This window comes from Leptodactylus fuscus, chromosome 7 (assembly GCF_031893055.1).
Source record: "Leptodactylus fuscus isolate aLepFus1 chromosome 7, aLepFus1.hap2, whole genome shotgun sequence".
Taxonomy (NCBI): Eukaryota; Metazoa; Chordata; class Amphibia; order Anura; family Leptodactylidae; genus Leptodactylus; species Leptodactylus fuscus.
In genome coordinates this window covers 11343460-11369099 of record NC_134271.1, presented here as the reverse complement: position 1 = coordinate 11369099, position 25640 = coordinate 11343460, and the positions used below count along the sequence as shown (strand labels likewise).

At 45.6% G+C, this 25640-nt stretch overlaps 2 protein-coding genes across 3 annotated transcripts in view; one reads left to right on the top strand and one right to left on the bottom strand.

The window, feature by feature from the left end:
• Positions 1-1369: 1369 nt before the first annotated feature.
• On the top strand, positions 1370-19556 carry LTO1 (LTO1 maturation factor of ABCE1). 2 transcript variants are annotated; one of them, XM_075280997.1, is made up of 6 exons: positions 1370-1481; positions 3059-3164; positions 4326-4396; positions 5207-5324; positions 5592-5677; positions 19453-19556. In XM_075280997.1, the coding sequence occupies exons 1-5, from the start codon at positions 1432-1434 to the stop codon at positions 5658-5660; spliced, it is 414 nt and encodes a 137-aa protein (XP_075137098.1). In that variant the 5' UTR covers positions 1370-1431; the 3' UTR covers positions 5661-5677; positions 19453-19556. The 2 variants fall into 2 exon arrangements, with proteins under 2 accessions (XP_075137098.1, XP_075137097.1); XM_075280996.1 differs by lacking the exon at positions 19453-19556 and having other exon boundaries at positions 5592-6124.
• The window catches only part of CCND1 (cyclin D1), a 12994-nt gene continuing 6729 nt past the window's right edge, over positions 19376-25640 (bottom strand). Inside the window, exons 4-5 of the mRNA XM_075280995.1 lie at positions 22870-23018; positions 19376-19729 (exon numbers count right to left, since the gene is read on the bottom strand). Of these exons, the coding sequence (XP_075137096.1) occupies positions 19571-19729; positions 22870-23018 (308 nt within the window). The 3' untranslated portion in view covers positions 19376-19570. The remainder of the gene's footprint in view (positions 19730-22869; positions 23019-25640) is intronic.

Genomic DNA, 25640 nt, shown 5'->3' with positions numbered 1-25640 from the left:
CACCCCCTATAGCTAGGCCCCCGCAACCCCCATAGGTAAGCCCCTGCAACCCCTATAGCTAAGCCCCTGCACCCCCTATAGCTAAGCCCCCGCACCCCCTATAGCTAAGCCCCCGCACCCCCTATAACTAAGCCCCCACACCCCCTATAGCTAGGCCCCCGCACCCCCTATAGCTAAGCCCCCACACCCCCTATAGCTAAGCCCCCGCACCCCCTATAACTAAGCCCCCGCACCCCCTATAGCTAGGCCCCCGCACCCCCTATAGCTAAGCCCCCACACCCCCTATAGCTAGGCCCCCGCAACCCCTATAGCTAAGCCCCCGCAACCCCTATAGCTAAGCCCCTGCACCCCCTATAGCTAAGCCCCCGCACCCCCTATAGCTAAGCCCCCGCACCCCCTATAACTAAGCCCCCACACCCCCTATAGCTAGGCCCCCGCACCCCCTATAGCTAAGCCCCCACACCCCCTATAGCTAAGCCCCCGCACCCCCTATAACTAAGCCCCCACACCCCCTATAGCTAGGCCCCCGCACCCCCTATAGCTAAGCCCCCACACCCCCTATAGCTAAGCCCCTGCAACCCCTATAGCTAGGCCCCCGCACTCCCTATAGGTAAGCCCCCGCACCCCCTATAACTAAGCCCCCACACCCCCTATAGCTAAGCCCCTGCAACCCCTATAGCTAGGCCCCCGCACTCCCTATAGGTAAGCCCCCGCACCCCCTATAACTAAGCCCCCGCACCCCCTATAACTAAGCCCCCACACCCCCTATAGCTAAGCCCCTGCAACCCCTATAGCTAGGCCCCCGCACTCCCTATAGGTAAGCCCCCGCACCCCCTATAGCTAAGCCCCCGCACCCCCTATAGCTAAGCCCCTGCACCCCCTATAGCCATCCCCTAGGTATCCCCAATGGGTTATATATTAGACGCAATCTTGCCCATACAATGTACCTGGTGCTTCACTTCAACCCATTCACCTAAAACCTGTAATACCGGACACGACCTACAGCCATGAGTGGCGCTGGTGCCTGGAGACAGCAGCCATGTTCCTCTAGCCTGATACAACCACTTTTAACCCCTTTATGACCGGCCTATTTTATCTTTTTCCATAAGTTTTCCTTCTCTTACTTTTCTAGCAGGATGATTAAAAGTATTTCAATGACACATAAAACTTATTATGGTCGTTCTCCTCCCCTCTATAGCGCCCCCCATACACCCCGGCCCTCTCCTCTCACTGCAGCTTGGCCACCTCCTGCCTCATTCACCACAAGCCCCGCCTCTTTCTGCTTACTACGTCACATCAATCCCGCGCTCTCTGTCTCGCACCCGTTGCTAGGAGACTCAGGCCGGAAGTGCGAGCCGTGCACTGCTCAGATTCGTGTCCCCTCACAACTAGGTCCGCTAAATAATCGTTCCGGTTTTCACATCTTCCATCATGGAGTCGGCGGACGATCTGTTCGAGGGAATTGTGATGTCTGAGGAGAGGTGGGTGGTCGTGTAGAGTCGGATAGGGCGCCCCCTGTCTCAGGTGTAGATGAGGGGAGTGGGAGGGATTTCAGGCTCCCATAATGCTCTTTTATATGTATGACTGTACTGGAAAGTTCTGACTGGAGTCCTCCATGATATCCTGCACCTGGTACAGACCTGAGGGTTTGCTATACGTGCCCAAGCTACAAGCCCCCTCAGAGTTGCGGCCTGCAAGTTCAGGAAGCCATATACCGGGGGCTGGGGGTCTCTTCTTCCCAATTCCTCCCATCCAGCGGGCGGCAGACGACCGTCTCAGGGGCCGCGTGTTTGAGACCCCTGAACTAAAATGTATGGGCCGTTATAGCAATCAGTTCTAGGGCTTTCACAGATCCCACATAGACATGGGTGTATTGAGCGATCCGTGACATTGGGCTGAGATATAGATCCATCATACATAGCGATAAAACCACGGTTGTGGGAATTGACCGATTAATAAACATGGGGTCGGGTGCCGGCTGTTAAAACAATGGCTGTGGAGTCCTGTTGCGTGACTTAGGGGGTACAGAGCCGACAGTCGCACCCCGATCCTAGGCCTTTTAGAGCCCGAGTGCCCAAACTGCAACCCAAAACCCACTAAGTTATTGCAAAGTACCATCACGGCAAGTTAACCTTAATATTGTGTGGATCCTCAATTACGGAACTGCCGAATGCAATCGTGTGAATTCAATAATAAACAACTTTCTTTTTTATAGATTGTGAGCCCCATATAGGTCTTTGAAGTATGGGAGGAAATCCACGGAGAACATACAAACTCCTTGCAGATGTTGTTCCTAGCGGGATTCGAACCCAGGACTCCAGCGCTGCAGCCACCTGGTTGCCCCCTAATATAAACAACTGTATACTGAACGCTAATAGTTTGCATTTGGCATGATTGAGCGATTAATGTTCACTATTTACTCCGCGCAGGATCTGTTTTATAGTGGCCGTGCAATGTTGTTACAGCCTCTACTACTATCATGTCTGCTATAGAACAGATACTGTGTGATATGAATAATGAGGGGTCTCCATACAGTGCAATATGCTCCACATAGTACTCTTAGTGCCACCTCTGACATGTGTGCCATAGGTTCGCCAACACGGGTGGTCCTAGGCTTTCAAGAAGAATAGCTAGCTGTCAGCTCACCATTATCTGATGTATGTGGCTCAGGGTTGGTTCACATTTGCTTTTGTATTCTGTCCGTGGAGAGTCTGCATGGAGAACTCTGGGACGGAATACAAAGCGTTGACGGCACAGCAATTGCAAACACGTTTACATTCCGTTCGGGGGGTCTCCATGCGGACTCCTTCTGAACGGAATGCGAATGTGAACCAGGGCTCACCGAGAACCTGGACTGAATATAGTTGAAGCAAACCCTCAGCTGTGAGAAGAATTAGGCCTCTATCAGTCTGAATACAATTGTAGCAGACCCTCAGCTGCAGAGTCCCCTTTAGAAGGGGTCAGACGGGTCTCTCATAAAAACAGTACTATGGTGCATGATGAACGCCGCACAGAGCTGCAGCAGGTTTAACCCTTTCTTACCCTGTGACCCTTGTAGGTACCACGGAGAAGGGTATGACGAGGGATTTGCGGAAGGAAATCACGTCGGAGAAGTAGAAGGCAAACAGTATGGAGCCGTATATGGAGCGAAAGCAGGCTCTGAGGTAATAATCGCCCGATATCCGAGACTGGCGCGTCTTCAGGAAACTAGTAGCGCTATAATGGCAGAAGTAGGAAGACTTCACCATAATGTCTGTATGGGAGTCTCCCTGGTGGTCGTGCAGGTATGGAGATCGTCCCCGCATCATGTACAGTGTACGACGGCAGAGACAAATACCGGGAACTGCGGCCATCATTGAACCTTCCGTGGTTAGGGCGGTAAAGGAGACAGGGTGGCTGACATACTATTGTAGGGCCTAGAATGGTCAGCGCTGTTATAGGGCCCACTTTAGATGGTATAGGGTCCAATATGGTTGGTACTGTTCTGGATAGGGCCCCATAGCAATGCTATGGGGCCCAAGGTGGTCATCACTGTTTTGGGGCCCACTATGGGTGACCATGTTATGGGATCCAATATGGTTGTCTCTATTTCAGGGCCCTCTTAGGCTGTCACTGCAATGAGGGCACCATAGTTGTCCGTTGGGTGTAACCTATAGTTTAAGGGTCAGAGCATGTGCTGCACAAATTATCCTAAAATGAAACTTTGAGAGATTAGTGTGTTGTATTATGGGAGCCATGCTGTATGATTGGTTGTCACCTGAACCAAGTCAATGAAATAGAAAAAATCACAGCCCAGATTGGCCTAAAAATTGGTGTAAACTTAAGCATCCAAGAACATATTCATGTCAAATTTAAATGCAATGTCCAAAAAATATATATATATATGGGTCACTCACTCTTCAAAGGCGTATAAGGAAATCGCAGCGAGATTCCTAAGTTCCTCCGGTCACCTGAACCATGCTGTCATATAGACCTACTGCTCCCATTATCTTATCTAGGGAATGATGGATATCCGTGTGGCGGCCGCTCAGGTGACAGCTGAACCTTTATACAGTATACCTACTATACAGTATCCTGCGCCCAGCAGTGGCTGAGCTCATTTATTGATTCTGGTCTTGTGACCCGCAGGTGTCTTCCTATCTTCTCAGGACGCCCTGTTCGCTCATCCTTATTACAGCTTTTTCGTGACATCCGTGCTTTGCCCCGCGCCACTATCAGTGCGAGATTAACCCTTACTATATGCCTACAGTAGTGTGGTCATAGATCCTGTCCCCATCTAATGTGATGAGTCTCTCACCTTTTCCCTATTTTTCTTACTTTTACAGCTGGGTTGCTATCTGGGATTTGCATCTACCTGGAAACTCCTCCTCTCCCACACCGCAGATGAGAAGCAGAGGTTTGCAGCTTTTGGATCCATGTTCTAATATGTTGAGTTAAAAAAATCAGCGTACGTCTGGTCAGGAACCCTGAAAGAGCCCTGTACAGACAGGTTTATTTCCTGACTGTATGTTTAGGACACACAGGATAGTTGTGGCTGCAGCTGGTTGTGAATGCTTCAACGTGATCTCCATTCCCTTTAACTTATTCTCTATTGTCATGTGAAATCCGTTTCTAGAAGCAGAAATGGATTATAGGAAGTTGGCGTGGAACTTTGCTGGCATGGCCACGTCCTCAGACACTCCTCTGCTCTTCTGTGTGAGCTCTCCTCTTCAGAATACATAGTATTATCTACAATATTAACCCCTCATTTAGAGACTTCTGGCTCTATCTGCAGCCACAACAAACCTGTGTGTCCTAGATATTTGGGGCTCTTTGTATAGCGATTACTACTGGTGCCGTCTATATAATCACATAGTCGGGGACCAGTAGACAATGCTACAGTGCTGTAATAATACCAGTGCAATGTCTAGAGATGGATGTGCTCATGTCATTCCAGACGGCAAGTCTAGGACACACAGGATAGTTGTGACTACAAATAAAGCCAAATGTGGATGGGGTGCAAGAAATAACATGAAAGCAAAAGATTTCTTCAGATTTAGTGATAGAACAGATACGCTGTAATGGAATGCTACGACACACATATACATATATATATATATATATATATATATATATATATATATATATATATATATGCCATATACCAGGAACTACTCTTACTACGCAGCTGTGTCACTTCTGTCTTTTTTTTTTTCATATCATTCAGCAAAAAGCTAAAGACCCTGGACTCCCTGATAAAAATGATTGAGAGCTTCCCCACCGACGACCCAACTAATGACAAACTCCAGGATGAGCTCTGCAGGATCCGCGGCAAAGTGAAGCAGGTTAGTGCGGTGCGGCAGAGCAGTCACCGCATCTGAACATCCCCCAAAATCCTGGGCTTATCCGTCTCCTAATATATGTTTATAGCGGTCAGAGCCCTATTATTTTGATACATTGCTCCAAATCCCCTGCTTTGTGCAGTCTTTGTAGTCCTTCACTGACCCTATGACGTGCTCCTGCATACACAGGGGGCGCTATTGAGAAGCTTGTGTTATAGTTTGTCATATTCTCAGTGACGCAGCATTTTGGTTTTTTTTTTTCCACTACAGATTTGTTCTATGCTGAACATTCAGCCCGACTTCGGGATAAACTATGAAAACTCTGGACTCTCGTTTTGATCCCGGCAGTGAAGACGGTGAGACCTCTTGCTGCGTGCAGGTGGGCGCCGGCCGGTGCTGTCACTTGGTTTGGAGTAGGAAAGAAGTGACATGTAGGATAGACGGAGGATTGAGAATACTCTGTATGTTTGCTGTGGACTGACATGTAATGGCCGCTGCTCTACCCACCTCCGAAGTTTCGCTTACCTGACTGCTGCCACTATGAAGACCCTCCATATCCTTCATCCTAAATCCTCCTGAAGACTGGACTTGTGGTTTCTGTAACGGCTAGAGAACCTCCTAAGTGGCAGGAACCACGAGAAGTGATACCTGGAGGGGGCGCTGAGATCTGGCCAAGGGCAGGGGCCGAGTATACTAGGAGTGTAACTAAATGCCAAAGGAATGAATGTTGTGACCTCGTGTGTGACTGGCGCCATGTGAAGGGCAGAATCTACTACATGGCGACATGCGTTCTTTTAACTAAATATGAAATAAATTATTAATCCTTGTAATGTTTGGTGAATTTATACTGAAGGTACATAAAGTGGAGCTCTACTTCTACCTCCACCCCTTCATCTATCTAGACCTTTACTTATGCACCTTCTTTTACTTATACCTCTACCTGTACCTCTTCATTATCTGAGCGTCTACCCCCTTACCGCTCTCTTTACCTCTACTTCTACCCTTTGCCCCTCTCTCTTCCCCTGTTCCTTGCACCTGTCTCTCTCTCGCCTCTTTACTTCTCTCCCCTACCCCTTGTCTCTCTCTGTACCTCTACTCCTACCTCTCACCTTGCTGTCTCGCGCTCACTCTCTCCTCCTTGTCCCCTATTCTACACCTCTCTCTCCAACCCGTTGCCTCTCCCCTACCCCTCACCTCTCTCTTTACCTCTACCTCTCACCTGTCTGTCTCTCTACCCCTAAACCTCGCCTCTCTCTCTACCTCTCACCCGTCTGTCTCTCTCCCCCTACCCCTCGCCTCTCTCTTTACCTCTACCTCTCACCTGTCTGTCTCTCTACCCCTAAACCTCGCCTCTCTCTCTACCTCTCACCCGTCTGTCTCTCTCCCCCTACCCCTTGCCTCTCTCTGTACCTCTACTCCTACCCCTCACCTTGCTGTCTCGCGCTCACTCTCTCCTCCTTGTCCCCTACTCTACACCTCTCTCTCCAACCCGTTGCCTCTCCCCCTACCCCTCACCTCTCTCTTTACCTCTAGCCCTCACCTCTCTCTTTACCTCTACCTCTCACCCGTCTGTCTCTCTACCCCTACACCTCACCTCTCTCTTTACCTCTACCTCTCACCCGTCTGTCTCTCTCCCACTACCCCTCGCCTCTCTTTACCTCTCACCCGTCAGTCTCTCTCCCCCTACCCCTCGCCTCTCTTTACCTCTCACCCGTCAGTCTCTCTCCCCCTACACCTCACCTCTCTCTTTACCTCTACCTCTCACCTGTCTGTCTCTCTCCCCCTACCCCTCGCCTCTCTTTACCTCTCACCCGTCAGTCTCTCTCCCCCTACCCCTCGCCTCTCTCTTTACCTCTACTTCTCACCCGTCTGTCTCTCTACACTTCGACTCTCTTCCTCTTTAATCCTGACCGATCACTCAATTTGTACAAGGGGGCGGGGGCAGTGTATATTGCAATCACTGGTCTACAACTCTGTGGATGTGGGATATCTAATAGATCACGCCGGTGACATGAGAGCGCCTTCTGCAATTCCTTCACTCCTACGGGCAGTTCCATCTCGAACCGATCCTATATTACAGAGTAGTATAAGACCTGCTCGTATGGAGACAGCCTGGCAATCTGACACATGAGCTGTTGGGGATGCAATTGAAAATGACACAGGGTGCAGTACCAGGATGTAGCCACTAGATGTCACTGTGTGATTAATTTTAATTGGCTATATCTAGCTGTTTTTGGGGCCATGTGCGCCATCTACTGGAGCAAAATCAGATTGCAAAAAAGGTATCTGCTCCCATCTATCATCTTGGACGGGCTAGAGGACTGACCACCGTTGTCTAGGACTCCTTCTGACAAGTCATGCAGGGTGATCATCATCCTCTAGATCATAGACAGATATTTGTCTCGCCCTGGGGGTGGGGGTTGTATATTTCAGGGGTGGAACATGATCATTAGATGCCATCCCTCTCCTGACTGTATATCCTCATTCAGACATACTGGACAGCACTGTAGGGATCTGACAATATGGCCATCTTTAATTGGTTTAAAAGGAATTGACACTATTAGAAAAATGTGACTGCTTTTTTCCTAAAACAGCACCACACCTGACCACAGGTTATGTATAGTATTGCATCTCAACGCTATTCACTCAAATAGAGCTCATCTGCAATACCAAACACAACCTGTGCACAGGTGTGGTGCTGTTTTTGGATAAAACACTGTGCAATCCCCTTAAAGGTTGTCAAAGATTTTCTTATTTGTAGTTCTAAATATTTCCAATGGAGGGAGCCGCTCACTTTCTCAAGCAGCCAGACAGTAGATTGCCCGTCTTAGTTATTGTAACCCAAGGATGTTATTACATGGCATAGGTGACGATCGCTCCCAGCAGGCTGCCTGTCAGGGTTTCTCCATAGATTGCGCACCCTATAGACACTGACTGGCTGCTTTATTAGAGACCCCTGCCCTTCTACAATTGTCCCATCCCTATATATTAGACCTATGACCATGGAGCGCAGCATGAAATCCAGCACCAATACTGTCTAGACTCCGGGGGCAAAAGAATGCAACGGGTGTCAATGAGCAGGGGAGAACATGGCTGGTCAGATGGATCCAGATTTCTGTGGCCACTCTGATGAGAGGGGCAGGAATTGATGACCCCTTTCAATAAGGTGACAGCAGGTCAGTATGGCGGAGCTGGAGGAAGGTTTTCTTGGTGCACCGTTGTCCTCTGATACATATAGATGACCCCACGGATTCTTTCCAAGGGAGGTCCTAGTTGGGGGCCAGTCAATGTACGAAACCCAACATTATAGATTTTTTACAGACCGAAACCATAAGCCGCTGGTGTCTATGGGAATGTGCAAACAATACAGGAGACGCGAGGACAACAGCGAGCAGACGGAGATTTCTGCCTCTCATGCACTAGACTCCGACTCTATGAAAACTTTGGTGGCCCAGTCTAAACAATCTATTCAGACAGAATACCAAGATGTCAGCCGTGGCATTCCTGTGTCAGCTGACATGACGGACGCTCCCGTGTACCCGACCGCTGCTCTGACATTCACCAACAATACCGGTAATTGTGGGAAAGCGGCCAACATAATAGTCACCCATGTGCGCTCTATGTAATACTATGGGCAGCATGGCGGATCACCGGTCGGTCTTGTCCCACTGATCTCAAGTCCGACCATATCCCAATGGGTTAACCTTTTACAGGCTGAGTCTACCGCAATGATATACATGTGGCGGTCGGCTCGATCTTGATGTTTTTCAGTGATAAATCTCCAATGTGTTATGTCTAGTCCACAGGCTGAAGGGGTTGGATAAGATAAGAAAAACATGACTTCCAGAAATAGCGCCACACCTGTCTATAGGTTGTATATGGTATTGCAGCCTGACCGAATTTATTTTAATAGAGTTAAATGCAATACCTGGAACAACCTGTGGACGGGTGTGGCGCTGTTTGGAAGAAAGAAGCCATGTTTTACTAACAGGCTGAGGGTGAGGAGGGTCTGTCTTACCAATGGTTGTAAACTATCAGGGTGAGGATATAAATAGCGGGACCCCGGTAAAGCCTGCATTGTATACTGCAGTAGTGCAGTCCTTTAATGTATTGGTATGGCACATGTGACGTCACTGGTGGTATGCCCAGGAGCGACGATCACATGCGGTATTAGTAGCATGCCTTCCCATCAGGCCTGTGAGGCAGGAGCCGTGTAATATTTAGGGTCCCATTGTCCCGGCAGAAAGCTTTGCCGCTATTGTCCAGTGTTGGTCCAGCTCACGTTTAGTGGACTGTGGGAACGGATTAGAGTTTCATGCTTTTTCTTCCCCCTCTTGCATAAACTCCTGATCAAAGGCATTCCTCAGATGACAAAACACTGTATACGGTGTCACATGGCCGAGCAGCCTGCACCAGCGCTGCCCGAAAAACACACGCTGCCATTGTTCTCCAGGCCCTACATCTTACAATGTAATTGCAAGAAAAGTCCTCGGAGGTTCAAGGAAGAAAGAATTTCTCTTCTCTGAGATGAGCCGCTGAGTGGTCGCAGCTGCCGCATGGCGGGCGAAGGAGGAGAAAAGAATCAGAATAAGGCCTCATTCACATGAGACAGGCGAATAATACAGAGAGAGCCATAGTCGCTTCCTGTATATGTCCATATTGTATCCAGGGTCATGACCTATATACACATATATCCATGCCAAGCATCTATAAATGTGATATTGAGAAGAAATCCACCCTTAGGATAGGTTATCATTATATGATCGGTGGGGGTGTGACACCACAGACCGCCATTGAAGAGGTGGCGGTACTCATGACCACTGCGGCCCCTTTCCGTACCACTTGTGTTCACGACATGGTACAGCAGCAGCTCAGTCCCATTCAAGACACTATACAATGTGAGGCGCTATTCTTTCAGTGAAGGCCCCAGCTCATCGTTGGGAGGTCCTGAGCGTCCGACCACCGCTGGTCACATATTAATGGCCGATTCTAAGGACAGGTCATCAATATATAAATTGCAGAATTCCCCTTTAATCCGGTATTACAGGGAGCAGGTGACAGATTATCAGGTATTCTGGATTATCAGACTTTAAAAAGTATATGAAATTTACTTATAATTGTTAGGAATCTCACCTGGGAGGTGTCAGTGGTCCTAGGCCACAGCCGAGCCCTAGTCACAGGTCTCCTGGGTGATGACAGTGGTCCTGGGGCAATGCTGAGCCCCTATAATAGGCCTTTCTGGTGGATATCGGTGGTCCTGAGCCCCAATCACAGGCCTTCTGGGTGACGCCAGTGGTCCTAGGCCACCACTGAGACCCAATCACAGGCCTCCAGGTTGATGTTAGTGGTCCTAGGCTACCGCTGAGCCCCAATCACAGGCCTCCTGGGTGACATCAGTGGTCCTGGGCCCCAATTACAGGCTTTCTGGGTGACGTCAGTGGTCCTAGACCACCACTGAGCTCCAATCACAGGCCTCCTAGGTGACGTCAGTGGTCCTAAGCTACCGCTGTGCCCCAATCACAGGCCTCCTGGGTGACATCAGTGGTCCTAGGCCCCAATTACAGGCTTCCTGGGTGACGTCAGTGGTCCTAGACTACCGCTGAGCCTCAATCACAGGCCTCCTAGGTGACGTCAGTGGTCCTAAGCTACCGCTGTGCCCCAATCACAGGCCTCCTGGGTGACATCAGTGGTCCTGGGCCCCAATTACAGGCCTCCTGGGTGACATCAGTGGTCCTAGGCCTCAATTACAGGCTTCCTGGGTGACGTCAGTGGTCCTAGACTACCGCTGAGCCTCAATCACAGGCCTCCAGGTTGATGTTAGTGGTCCTAGGCTACCGCTGAGCCCCAATCACAGGCCTCCTGGGTGACATCAGTGGTCCTGGGCCCCAATTACAGGCTTCCTGGGTGACGTCAGTGGTCTTAGGCTACCGCTGAGCCCCAATAACAGGTCTCCTTGGTGACGTCAGTGGTTCTGGGCCACCACTAAGCCCCAATCACAGGCCTCCTGGGTGATATTAGTGGTCCTGGGCCATTGCTGAGCCCCAATCACAGCCCATAATGGGGCACTGGAAGGATGTTGACATCATGACACTTGTGACCAACAAAGATCCAATTACAGGCCTCGCCGCTCCCCCCAGGGTCACTGACGTTACGTAAGAAGCTGAAAAAGGACTTAAGAGGACCATATATGATGAGGAAGATGGGGCACTGGAGGCCTAGAAGGAGCCCAGGAGAGGTGAGTATGACCCCTGGGCCTCAGATTATTATACTCTAGGGTCTGACATATCCCCACAGGATAATCATTTGTGGGTGCAAAACCCCCAAAATTTTTGTAAAATTTTAAGCTATCCTAGCTTGCTACCAAATGGCTCGCCTATGTCTATTACATATGTGGCCCATCCATTGCACCACTAACACCAATGCACCTCACCCCAATGTACAGTCCAATAAAGTGGGGGCACCACTGTGCAGGGACACAGCACCAAACTAAAGCAGCTGTCATGGCTGTCCATTATACAGAGGCCATAGTGTACGTATCAGGAGAGGAACCCAAAAACGGAAATAGCATGTCGCTAATTCTAACGTCAGATTTGATAAATCCAATATATGCATTTCCAGGAAGATTAACAGAGGAAAATCACAATTCTAAGAAAAGATGCTCCAGGATTGTAATTTTATGGAGAATACAAGGATTTACTAAACCCGACTTGTCCGGACAGCGGACAGATTGATGTTCACACATCTGCTCACGCAGTTCCCCATAGTGACCAGCAGGGGGCGTCGGTCACCAGTAAATCCTTCCCTTTGGGCTCCATGCACCTGCTCAGTAACAGCTGCAGAGTTCTGGCCCCTACATAACAGTAAGCGAGCACAATGCGGGATGAGGATGATGTCAGCACATATTTCATGGCGGTGATGTGCGCGTCCTCCTCACTACATTCATCAGCCCGCACTGGTCCATTTCTTTTATGCCTATAGCAATCAGAGCTAGAAGGCTGAAAATGGACAAAAATAGCAAAAATTATTTATCCAGCGTCGTCATGTGCCACGTTCTAAAATAGCACATATGGCTGTAGCGGCGAATCGCGTCATTGCTGCAACCAACACCATGATAGGTAGATAGATGTGAGCTAGATCCTGGACATAGTATAGCTTCTGGCTTAGTGGAGAATGGGGCAGGGGGGCACTTACTTAGGTTAAAGGCCTGCAATAAATTGAATTAGCCATCTAGTAGTTGATCCGGAGCCTTTCGTTGCCTCTTCATAGATATCAGATACTTCTTTGCACCTTCAGATTTGCCCAGCAACCGGGCCTGTGCACATTTGCAGCTGCACGTTGTGTCTCCACAGCTGTCCCGGGCCCTGCATTCATGACCCCCGTGTCTGTGTGTGTGCGCTCCTCAGAACATGGATGCAGCGTAAAAATCTGCATTCATCCTGTGTGGGCAGTGGGACAAGAATCCACCGAAAGGAAGAGAACAGCTGTCAGGTCCCGGGCGGATCTTTCACATGTGATGGCTGTGGGGAGCGGTCTGCTACAATCTGCACACTCCATCCATGACTTCAACTATTACAACCCCTACTAAGATGGCAATCCATCATCGCTGTAACATATAACATCCCATAGTTCATCTTACTCTGTACGGTGCTGGAAGAATAGCATATTGCTCACTGGAAACCATCAGCAAGCAGGCCACTTCGCTGATATTAGTGGTCCTCTTCAGCCATCTTCCAGCCTGTTCTGGCCTCCTGAATGACATCATTGGCCCTAGCGGACCAATAAGGCCTGTGATTAGACCTCAGCAGTCACATGGAGCACGTTGAAATCATGTCGATTCGACACAAGTGATGGTGCACCCCACATGCCCAATCACAGGTTTCAGTGGTCCTGTGGAACCTGTGACATCATCAAAGAGGACCGCAAGGTAGCATAGGAGAGGTATATGGTAAGTTTCCACATCTCCCCTGTGGACCTCTGCCATAACAGTGATTCTTGGGTGACAGCCCCCCAAAAATTTCATCCAAACCTGAAATTTTTGGAAAATTTCTAACAAACGTAACTTGTTATAAACTGGTTTACTCATCGAGTGCAACTCATAGACCAAAGTTCTGAGGAGGGAAACCTCCTTTATGACCTCCATATATGAAAAGGGGTTGTCGACAACCCCTTTAAGTCTAGGGCTTCAAGGCTTACACTATACAATACCTGACCTGAATGTCCATTCTACAGTTTCTTCTACTCGTAAAGTGGCACTCTGGATACACAGTGACTGATTCAGCTTTTGCTCTGAGTTGGGGCACCCACATCACCCATTGCGGTGCCCTATGTGACAACACCCAAGGCTCCCCAAATCGGCAGGCAAAACATTGGAGGTTAAGTGGGAGCCTCCATTTTGGACAGAAACCAAATCTGGAGTGTCCCTTTAAATTTTACCAAAAAAGTTAAAAAAAAAAGTTGCTTCCGTGACTCTGCAGCAGCTGAATGACTGTACAAAGAATTTTCCACTGACTTATTTGATTCTGTCCTGTATCAGCAAATAGCAGGACATAAATCCCTCACCACAGCCTTCTGTGGAAAAACAGTCCCCCCTATTTTTTGTGACTATGTAAGAACACCGCTTGCTTACTGCCGTCTTGTTCTCAGCTTAGCAGCTTATTGGATGACAAACTACCCAAAATTGAGCAGCGGTGTCTGTTCTCTAGCATCCAGTCCTTCAAATAACAAGCCGGATCAGGAACAGAACCGAACAGGACGCTAAAAAATTCACACAGGGTGGTGCCAGTTGTGGTGTTAAGTTATGGGGCATCAAACACCCTATTAGGGCAGTAAAAGGGGGAAGTCACCTGTTCAGGATCATGTACTAGCCAAAGAGGGGAGCGACTAATAAGAGTGTCTGTCTCTGGAGGACCCAACGTGTCCATGTAAAAAGCCCACCGATTTTACAGTGTGTGATACCTTGTTTCTCCTGCGGAGGCACTGCAGAGAAACAGAACACTTGTTTTTCTATTCACGAGTCTTAAGCCAACTACTGGGACACCAATGCAACGGAGTCTGTTCACTAGCATCCAATAACAAGGACCAGCACTGAATGTCAATCTACTACGTGGTAAATAATGATGCCGGCAGTCATGGTGGCAAGTAATGGGGCATTTTCATACACCCTATTAGGGAAGTACAAGAGGGGAGGGGTCTCCTGTTCTGGATCCTCATCAATTAACTAGAGTACAGTGCAAATATTGGAGGACCTAACATAATACTGATTTTAATTGGAGGTGTGTAATACCTTGTTTCCCCTGTGAAGGCACTGCAGAAAAATGGAACACTTGTTTTTATATCTACTGAGACCCCAACGATTGCTAGAAAGATGGAGGATGTAACACCTCACCAGTCCCCTGCTGGTCCTTCGCAACGTCTCTACTCTTCCTGCTCCAGTCAACATCGATATCACGACCACGGCAAGTGATTCGTTGCAGGGGACGGAGTATGCATGAGCACAGGATCTGTAAGGTTTTACTTCCTTTACCCTATATCATTCTAAGAGCATGTTCACATCTGTCTCCAGGGCCAAAAGAATGGAACAACGGTCAATCTTAAGACGGTCAACAACAAAGGGAACCCATTGATTATAATGTGGTCCGCCGGATGTCTGCTACTTTTTTCTTCACTTTGCCAAACAAAAAAGTTTCGGCTTTAGACTTTTTCATCCAAAATTTTTGACGGACTAGGTTCCTCATTCCGAACAGAATCCCGGCAGTCCCCATTATAATCTATGGGGTCCACTGGCCTCCGCAGGTAACTGCTTTTTAAGCGGATTGGGTTTCCGTTTTTCAGGTCCACAAGCGGGCCTGAAGAATGGAAACCCGAATCTAGGTGTGAACTTAAGTGTCATAAGTGATTACATAAGCTGATTTTTTTTTTTAAATTTAGGTGGCTGGACAATCCTTTTAAGAGCTTTATATCGTGCCAGAACATTCAATTTTTGGACGATTCTAAGTCCCCATCATTGGGGCCCACACGAAAACATTCCACTGGCCCACCATTCTAGAGATTGTCGGGGACCACCGTCTCGAAGAGATATTAGAAAATGGGCCATACAACTCAGCTCGGCCAAGGATGCCCATGCGTGCCCCCAAGTACAAAAGGGTATGGTAGCTAAAATGCAACGGCCCAATCCTTATGTCCTTTGACACCCACCATCAGGAAATTTTTTATCATGCAATATACAAAAAATTCAGACCACACAAGTCAATGTTTTTGAAAGTTTTATTCCTAGTTTGTTTGTTTTTGTCATTCATCTTGAGAGTAATGTATTACATAACGGTCTGTTGGTGACAATGTGCGTTTCAGACCGGCCATCATAAAACAGGATGCACAAAGATGACTGATAGGCTATAATTAACAATAAGAAAAAAAACAAAAACTGTAAATAAAGTAACATTACCCATCTATCAGAACGTGAACCAATAGACTTTGGCCTTAAAGGAGTTACAATAGGTGAGAACAAAAGTTGTTCACATGCTGCCCCAGCAAAATCAAACAAAAAACACACACACAAAAAGAAAAAAAAAAAAAATTACTGGGACGTTATTATCACATTTGGTCCAGGAAAGAAATAAAAAAAAAAAGTTTTCGATCATACGGACAGAAGAGTTTGAGGTAAACGGTAAAATAAAAACAAAAATATTCCTGGAATTTTTGGACAGGATGTGCCACGTAATTGTGGACCCTGGCAATAGAAACAAAAAAAAAAAAAAAGTTTAAATTAATCCATAATTATTTTTGTAAAATATCACTCCCTACCAATTTGGATTTTGTTTAGCAGCATGCAGAATCCAGCTTAGCTTTTTTTCAAAAATATTTTTCCACGTAAGAGCATTAGCTGGTTTGCGGTGATGTTTTTGAGACATTGGTGCCTTATGGCACTGAGCACCTTCCATCCAACCCAGACCATGGTACCTACTCTACAGACATTTCCACGCAACAAACTTCATCTACAAAAACAAGGTATCATTTTCAGTGGTATCAAATGTAAAAGTAACCTTCTATGAACAACCTCGGCCGTATCCTGAAGAGGTGCAACATGGGACCACTTTTTTTTTTGCCTTTGGACTATGCATAGGCCTTGTAGAACTGTCTCTACTGTAGTCATGCTGACCCATACGGTTCCACAACATTCAAAAAGTTCATAGGCCCACAAAAGTCAATTCAAAAAATTCTATAACAAGATTATCTCAATTCCTCTTTAGACCTTGTACAATTCATTGCTCTATAGTTGTGTTGACCGTTTCCACCATGCTAATTCACACCGTCCCACAACATCTAAAGGCCCATCATGGTCAATCCAAAAATTCTCAATATTATGGGACCATAAGGATGCCAATTTTTTGGGAACGTGCATACTGGCCTAGTCCGATTGAGTGGCAACAAGTTCCAGCATGGTGACCCATACAATCTCATAACATCTAAAAAAGTTGGTCAGTCCAAAAAATTCTTAATATTATTGACCCATAATGGTCCCAACCATGCCCCAAAGTTAGTGAAGAACAATGGCCACATTTGCACCTCAACCAACCAACAAAGTGAAGGCAGTAAAACCAGCATAACCTACACATTCCAATGCAAATCTCTGGAAAGTTTGAAAAACAAAATTTTTTTTTTTAAAAAAAACATCAAACAAGAAAACCCCCAATAATGATATTACCTGACCCAGCATGAACACAGTTTCAAACACGGGCCTTACACATACCAGGGTGCGATAAAAAGCTGGACGTGACGACAATGAGACATGAGGTATAGTGAAACAAGAACTTTTTTTTTTTCTTTTTGGAATTGAGCAGTAATCACATTAAAGTAAAAACTGACGCCTTAAAAAAAAAAATCAAAAACATGGAAGTCGACAATATAATTTTCTATGAGAAAATTAAAATTCTAGAAAATGGCAGTAATAAGACATTACATAACAAAAAAGGACTACAACGTAATAGCAGCAAAATAAAACAATGACATAGATACAGAAAAGCACTGTTTTTTTTTTTATAACTTTTAAAAACCATGCTGGGAGTTTCAATCCATAGCAGCTTTAATAAAACTGGAGAAATCCTCCTTTTTTTTTCATATTTTTCCATTTTTTTTCCTTATTTTTTTTAATTTAAAAAAAAAAAAAAGAAAATTTCAAAAACAATCAACACCGTAAGGGCATTTTCTCACATGCGCAGCTCATCATCAATACATTCTCCTCCGAAGTCAACCGCTTCCCTTCAACGCAATCCTTATTTAAAAAAAACATAACATAGGTTCAGAGGTTCAATGTGCAAATTTTATAAAATTTTTGTGTCTTTTAGCTAAGAACAAAATAAAGTGGTGGAGGGGGGTTAAAGGGGGTAACGGGGCGAGGAATTTGAGATAGCTAATTTCAAGTACACAATCTTCACGACGCGTTTACAGTGCTTTGTGTAGCGACAATGTTAGTGGAACCCTTAATTTTTTTGTTACGGCCACGAGGGAAAAGGGCCCACACAAAAAAAATATTTAAAGGGGTACTTGCGTTATTATTTTTATTTTTTTGTTTTTAAAAGGTGATACTGGCCTTGTGAGGATCTCTTGCAATAAATATTTACTTAAGCCTTAGCGATAAATTATATAGTTTAGTGTTGAAAAAAAAAAAAAAGAACAAAAAGCTTCTTTAACATAAACCTGTGGTAAAGCCTTAACGCTAACTTGCCCTTATACAAACATGTAAAAAAACGGGACACGGCAGATACGGTAGCCTGGCGAAAGGAGGAAAATCAGATACATGTACTGCTGTGTCCGCGTCAAATTATTCTAACCACATTTTCTAATACCTGGGTAGGTAACCCGCGGCTCCCGAGACCGTACTCATCGCAGACACCTAGCGGCGGCGGCCCGACACAACATGAGAACGCCACCCAGTCTGGCCGCCTCTAGAACAAAAGCACCTGGAACGAACTACAACTCCCAGAATACTCTGAGCCGCAGAATTTTTCCCCCCGCCCAGACGAGCTTAATAGTAGTAATCACTTGCTTTGCCTTTCAGTTCGAATGCCAATTCCAAACCATTCCATTTTTTGTTGATTCCCACATATAAAATATTCGCTAACAACGTAAAAAGGACCCAAAGTGCTTTGAAATGGAATGGTTTTAGAATATAACACAAATACAACTGGTCTGTGGATTGGTTCCTGACATTTTTTTTATAGGCTTGAGTAATTAGGGTGCGGGAGGTTTGGGGGGGAAGAGGGCGATGCCAGTTTTTGAAATTTTTGTATTTTTTACGATTTTTTTTTTCTTTTTTTTTCTTTTTTAAACACAGAGGCAGCTACAAAACAATATGAAAGATTATAAAAATATAATATATTACCATCACTATCTCTTAATAATAGAGTAAAATAGAGGGCGGTAAACTAAGCCTTTAGACGTTGTAAAAAAAAACAAAAAACTGGCATCCTACAAGCCGTAGGCGCAATCCACAGCCATACATCATGATTAACATATAGTAATGCACTATACTAACGTATACTATGGTATGGGTTACATTAACCATTGATAAAGTGAAGAGGATATAAAAACTGAAAGAAAAAAAAATTTCAAAAAAAGAGTTAAAAAAACAAAAATAAAATAAAAAAAATAACACGTAAAGAGAGGATATAAAGTGACTACATGCAATAGCAAGCAGATTATAGAGACGCCGAGAGCTCAAAAAGCAATAGGTGGTTAAGGAAAAAAAAAAAAAAAAAAAAAAAAAAAAAGAATTTTTTGTTTTAACAAAAAAAAAATTTCTAGCTAAAAACCTCTTCTACATTAAAAATGGCCATTTACACATAAGGAACCAAATTTTAGTACCTCCCCTGGAGACATTTGTCTTGTGTTAATGTCTATTTTTACAACATACAGACATGAACACGTAGAATATAAAACTAGCTGATTAATGTCTTATAAAAATTCTCTTTTTTTCTAGCACAAACCCGGAGCCGGCTTATGCGAATACTATTTTCTCTTTTTGTTTTTTTTTTGTACGAGTTTTTTTTTGAGGGGGGGGGGGGGTATTATTTCAGGTCACAGGTATGTAGGAAAATAAAAAAAACAACACGATATCTCTTCCCGATGTCCATAGGATCGGCTCTTATCGTGAGGACGATGGGAGAAGTTCATTCCCAGGAGATGTATCCACACCTCGTGTTCCATTGCCAAAAAAGTCAATTTTTTTAAATTTTTTTTATCCCCATCTGTTATCAGATGTTCACATCCCTGACATCGGTTGGGGTGCAGGAAAGGTCTGATTCGTCCATCACGGACTTTGTGTCTGATGAGATATTGATCTGTTGGGATGCGTGACGCAAACTGGACTCTAGGAGCAGCTCGATCTGTTCTTGGCATGCCCGTAAACAATCCTAGAGAAGGAGAGAAGAGAGGGACATCCATTAGGACCCATTACAACTCCAAATTTTATAACAAAAATGACAACGGGTTATGCCACGCCTAAACTTTTTACTATAAATAAAGTTTATTGAAAAAAAAAAACAACTGGGCCTCATTTTTCAAAAATTTGTTACCGTGGCATCCAATCTCAGTGTAGCTCTCACTTCACATTCTGTTGTTGCTTTCGGTAACAAAAAGCCTAAACTTTTTACTATAAATAAAGTTTCTTGAACCTCCCCCCCCAAAACTGGGCCTCATTTATCAAAAATTTGATAAATCTCAGTGTCGCTATCACTTCACATTCTGTTGTTGCTATCGTTAACTAAGCTTAAACTTTTTACTATGAATAAAGTTTCTTGAAACCCCCCCCCCCAAAAAAAAAAACAAAAAACAAAAAAAACAACAACTGGGCCTCATTTATCAAAAATTTGATACCCCAGCAACCAATCACAGTGTAGCTCTCACTTCACATTCTGTTGTTGCTATCGTTAACTAAGCTTAAACTTTTTAGTATAAATAAAGTTTATTGAAAAAAAAAACCCAAAAACTGGGCATCATTTATCAAAAATTTGTTACCCCGGCAACCAATCACAGTGTAGCTCTCACTTCACATTCTGTCGTTGCAATCGGTAACAAAGCTTAAACTTTTTACTATAAAGTTTATTGAAAAAAAAAACAACAACAAAACTGGGCCTCATTTATCAAAAATTTGATACCCCAGCAACCAATCACAGTGTAGCTTTCACTTCAGATTCTGACAACAGATTTTTTTTCTTTCACACTAGGTTCACACTAGCTTCGCCTCAGTGTTCAACCCCCTATATACATAAAAACACAGAGCAATGTGTTCTCATGCACATTATAAATAAAGTTTGTTGAAAAAAGAAATACCTGATGAACATTCTTCAATAAACTTTATTTAAAGCAGTGCAGATGAACACAAAACTGATATTCAAGCTAAATATTTTGGGTTGATGAAATTTTTTATTTTTGCACGGCCGCTAGGAAGGTTAATTTGGTCCCATTACTGGTCAATAGTCTATGAAATATTGTCCATCGTTGATTTTTGGATAAGCCCTTTAGGTTCGTGGTCAATAAATGGTGACAATAGGGCATAAAGGGAAAAAAAAATTTGAGGAGGGACTATGAACTTTTTTCCCTCATGGATCTGTACCATGTACTTGTCCCGACAGTCCAATGGAGGCAAAAGGTGGAAGTTATGGTGGCCACGTGGTCACGAAACCAAAGCTGGAGCATATGGGCAACAAAAGGTAGCCTGAAGTGGCCGATAACAGAAAACACTAGTCATCCAGTATAACCAGCGTCCCGGTTAATTAAACTTGGGACAATGATCTCCTCAACCGCACGGGCCTAATAAATGTCTCGCGGGCCTAGTGACATGTGCGCAGCCCCCACATGAGAGAAGGCTGCGGTCAGATGGAAATTGCTGGAGGCAGGGAAACAACGGGCACTTGCTTTACCCTTCGCTGCTTTCTGCCAAAAAATTTTCTGCTTCACTACTCAAGATTTTCGCTGCCCGCAATGTGCTCAGCCCTAAACCCTCTGCAGATTAATTACACGATTGAGAACTAACCGGCCCGGCCTAATTAATCCTATGGCCGGAACTTTCTATGCCAATATCAGCAGACAAAGCCAAAAAGTCATGGACACGTACAGAAAAATGGCGGGGGGTTGGTAGAGCAGCGTCGGCCATATTGTGGGGTTAGGTGAAGCAGAACGTCCATTCGGAAGGAAATAGGACCGTCGTGAGGCACGTGGCAGGACGCCCCTCAAACCCCGGCCATATCGCCTTGTGGGCTGGATAAAGCCTCAGCTCACACCTCACACGGGAGGTTATTTTTAACAAGTGCTATTGTCAGCAGATGGGACTAAATGATGTTTACCGAGGACGGTGACGATAACACCGAGCGCGAGGCTTAATGTGGAAAAACTACTTCAGTTCCCAGAAAGAAAGAGAAGCAGAATCTGTTGTTTTTCAGATCATGTGCTTATTGATCAGTGGCCCGCCAATGTGTCGGAGGTGTTGTTATTGATTAACTCCAATCCTTCCCACTGCTGACAGTACATATCACTCTGATCTCTAAGGGTTTAGTGGGCCCCAGGGCGTACACACCATAGGGCAGTCTATACGCCTGTCAGGAGGCCTCTAGAGAGAGGCCCAAGGGTCAAGAAAAGGGTACAGAGGAAGAAAAACACACAGTAGATCCTTTTAAAGGGAGTGTGTCAATGGGTCGAGCATATCAAACCAGCCCTGCAGATGGATAGGTTAGGGTCACCTGAATCAAATAGTGTTTTCCCCTCGTGAATCGGTACCTCCATTGCCAAGATATTGCCGTATTTTCCATATGCAAATTAGCTATTTGGACAATGGCGGCGCCCTTGTTACTTCAAGGAGCTCATTTGAACGTTGATAAAAAACGGCGATATCTTGGCAAAGGAGGCACCGATTCGCAAGGGGAAAACACCGTTTGATTCAGGTGACCCTAACCTATCCATCTGCAGGGCTGGTTTGATAAGCTCGACCCATTGAAACACTCCCTTTAAAAGGATCTACTGTGTGTTTTTCTTCCTCTGTACCCTTTTCTTGACCCTTGGGCCTCTCTCTAGAGGCCGCCTGACAGGCGTATGGACTGCCCTATGGTGTGCTGGGTAGTAGTGACAGACTCGCTTTAATGGGCCCAACTTTATAAAGGATCCCTTCCCTATGCACACCTCTGATTTGGCCACCAACATAGCAGATCCATCAGTAGGGGGTGTCAGATTGTTTCCTGATAACTCAGGAAGATGCAGTGTATAGTCAGGTTAGATTTTATCCTGTCCCATCCATTTTTTTATCGGTAGATAAGCGTCACCTTGTGTCTGAGAGACGCTTATCTTTATACTGTACTAAGACAAGCAGACTGTCTATGGCTAGGATCAGAGAACACACTAGGACAGGCCTCATCACATGGGTCACCGATTACAGCCCCTTGGTGTTTGAAGCCAGTGAAGTGCATCATGTAAGACCAGAGGGCACACTACAGAGGGCAGGGGTCTTCACCAAAGTGATCTCATTACCATATCAGGCCCCTAGGACCAAACATGTACTCACCGAGTCGCATTTGATGACTTTTGATAAGAATAGAGTGAGGCATTGAGAAGAGAAGATGCTGTCTGTGTTCCCCAAATTTAGACCCTGTATGGCGGCTGCTACACTCCCAGCTGCTATCATAGAGGGGGGGTTGGATATGAACTTTACATCTGCAACGAAGAAGAGAGAGAATACGGATTACTAAACAGGTTACAAAAACTTAAATGAGTAACAGCGCCACTCTATCCCATAGGCAGTGCCTGGTATTGCAGCTCAGCCCCCTAAAAAAGTTGCAATAGCGGGCACAGCCTATGGACACGTGGGGCACAGCTTTAGGAAAAAATAAATAGCAAATGTTTTCAATGCATAAGACAGGAATTATAATGCAGTAAATACTGACACAGTTTACTTTTGTAAACCTTAAGCAGATGTCATACTAATAGCTCTAACAGGCTTGTCCCCTGATGGCGCCCCCTGCTCCGGGTACAGTACAAGTCATGTAACACAATCAAGTCCTCGCACAAAATAATTCACTGTGCGGCTTTTCAAAGTGACCTGGTAAGGCTCGCACGTTACAGCCGCCGCGTCCAGGATTAAGGGCCTGAATTGTTCCTGGGCTTCCCAAAGTGACAGCGAGCGGCTCGTCATAAATATCCGGACGCTTTCACAACCCGGCCATCGCCTATTCCGACCAAGATCGCACCTTCAGAAATGCTTTGTCGCCTTCGAGCTGCCAGTCACTGGCCGCCATCCATCATGACAACAGAGGCTGAATGCAATGTGCCAGAGCTAAGTGCCCGGGGTCCCAACACAGGCGACACTCGGCTCCATTCTGCTGTGACACAATGGTGCCAGGACACCGGGCCCCCGGCCAAGCTGCATTGCTGTAGGTCTATACAAAGCCAGTCTCGTGTTTCCTGAAGAGGCCGGACTGCCCCATTCAGCAGCCGCGCCATTCTCTCAGGAATAATCCCTCGCTCTTTTTTTCTTTAGGGGAGCAGATTGTGAACTCGAAAGAAAAAAAAAAACTTACTTCTAACTGCAGCAGAAGAGCTTACACTCTAATTTCCCTACCACCAATACAATCTGAGCAGGATCTGACTATCCTTGTCATGCAAACAGACGGGGGGCATCGGAAAAGCGGCACCTCTGTACCCCAATAGTGGGTCCCATAGGATAGACAACAATACGCACTACCCCCACGCGCTCACACAGTCCCAGGATCGGCTCCGGGGGATGCGCAGTTGAAAGGCCCATCCAGGACTGTTTGCAAAGTCATTTCTGAAGTTTGTTTTAGGAACCTGCTCTGAAAAATGAACTGTTGACACAAAGCACCGACAGCTCCGTTGCGAGTAATGCGCTGTTTATTTACTGTTCCTTTAAGCCCTTTGATAAAATAATGAACTGCTGGCTTCATTAATCACAGCGGGCCAGTCACCTACAGAGGGGAGGGTAACCCTTTAGAGGACTTGACCGCTGCCAGCACCTCTCTGATCTCATTCGTTCCTCTTTGGTCCAAAAACATGGCTGCCTACACAGTCACTCTCTACAATGGCTCCGGATAAACCACACTATATGGGCCATACGTTCCCTTTCATGAATGAAATTGAAAAGAGGACTATCTAAGAAACTCATGTACCATATAAGAATCTTGTACACTATGTAAGAAGCTCATACACCATCTAAGAAATGCAGGTGCCATCAAAGAAGGTCAAGGACCATTAAGGAGTTCATGTAACATGTGGTCTAAAAAGTTTATGCACCAACTGCATTATCCAGGCACCATCTAAGAAGCTCATGCACCAGATAAAAGAGGTCCATAGCATCTAAGCAGCCCATGCACCATCAAAGAAGCTCAGGTGTTAGCTAAGAAGTCGATGCACCATCAAAGAAATTCAAGTATCATCTAAAAAGCTCATGCAAGATTTGTGAAACTCATGCACTAAGACGAGCATGCACAGCTAACACACCTTCAAAGAAATTCAAGTACCATCTAAGAACCTCATAGACCATAAGTACAAGACTTAAGAAATTCCTGCCCTAAGAGGTGCATACACCATCTAAGATACACATGCATGTCTTCTAAGAAGTTTAGGCACTACCTAAGAAGACCATTTACCATCGATGAAGCCCATGTACCACCTAAGAAATCCAGGCACCATCTACGAAGCCCATGTACTATCTAAGAAGTCAAGGCAACATCTAGAAAGCTGATGTACCATCTAAGAAGCCAATGTATCATCTTTGAAGCCAATGTACCATCTAAGAAGCTCATGTGCCATCTAAGAAGCCCATGCATCATCTATGAAGCCAATGTACCATCTAAGAAACCCATGTACTATCTAAGAATCCCAAGTATCATCTAAGAAGCCCATGTAACAACTAAGAAACCCATGACCCTCCTAAGAAGCCCATTTACCATCTAAGAAGCCCATTTACCAGCTAAGAAGCCCATTAACCAGCTAAGAAGCCAAAGTACCAGCTAAGAAGCCCATGTACCAGCTAAGAAGGCCATGTACTAGCTAAGAAGCTTATGTGCCATCTAAGAAGCCCAAGTACCAGCTAAGAAGCCCATGTACCATCTAAGAAGCCCATGTACCAGCTAAGAAGCCCATGTACTAGCTAAGAAGCCCATGTACTAGCTAAGAAGCCCATGTACTAGCTATGAAGCCCATGTGCCATCTAAGAAGCCCAAGTACCAGCTAAGAAGCTCCTGTGCCATCTAAGAAGCCCAAGTACCAGCTAAGAAGCTCATGTGCCATCGAAGAAGCCCATGTACCAGCTTAGAAGCC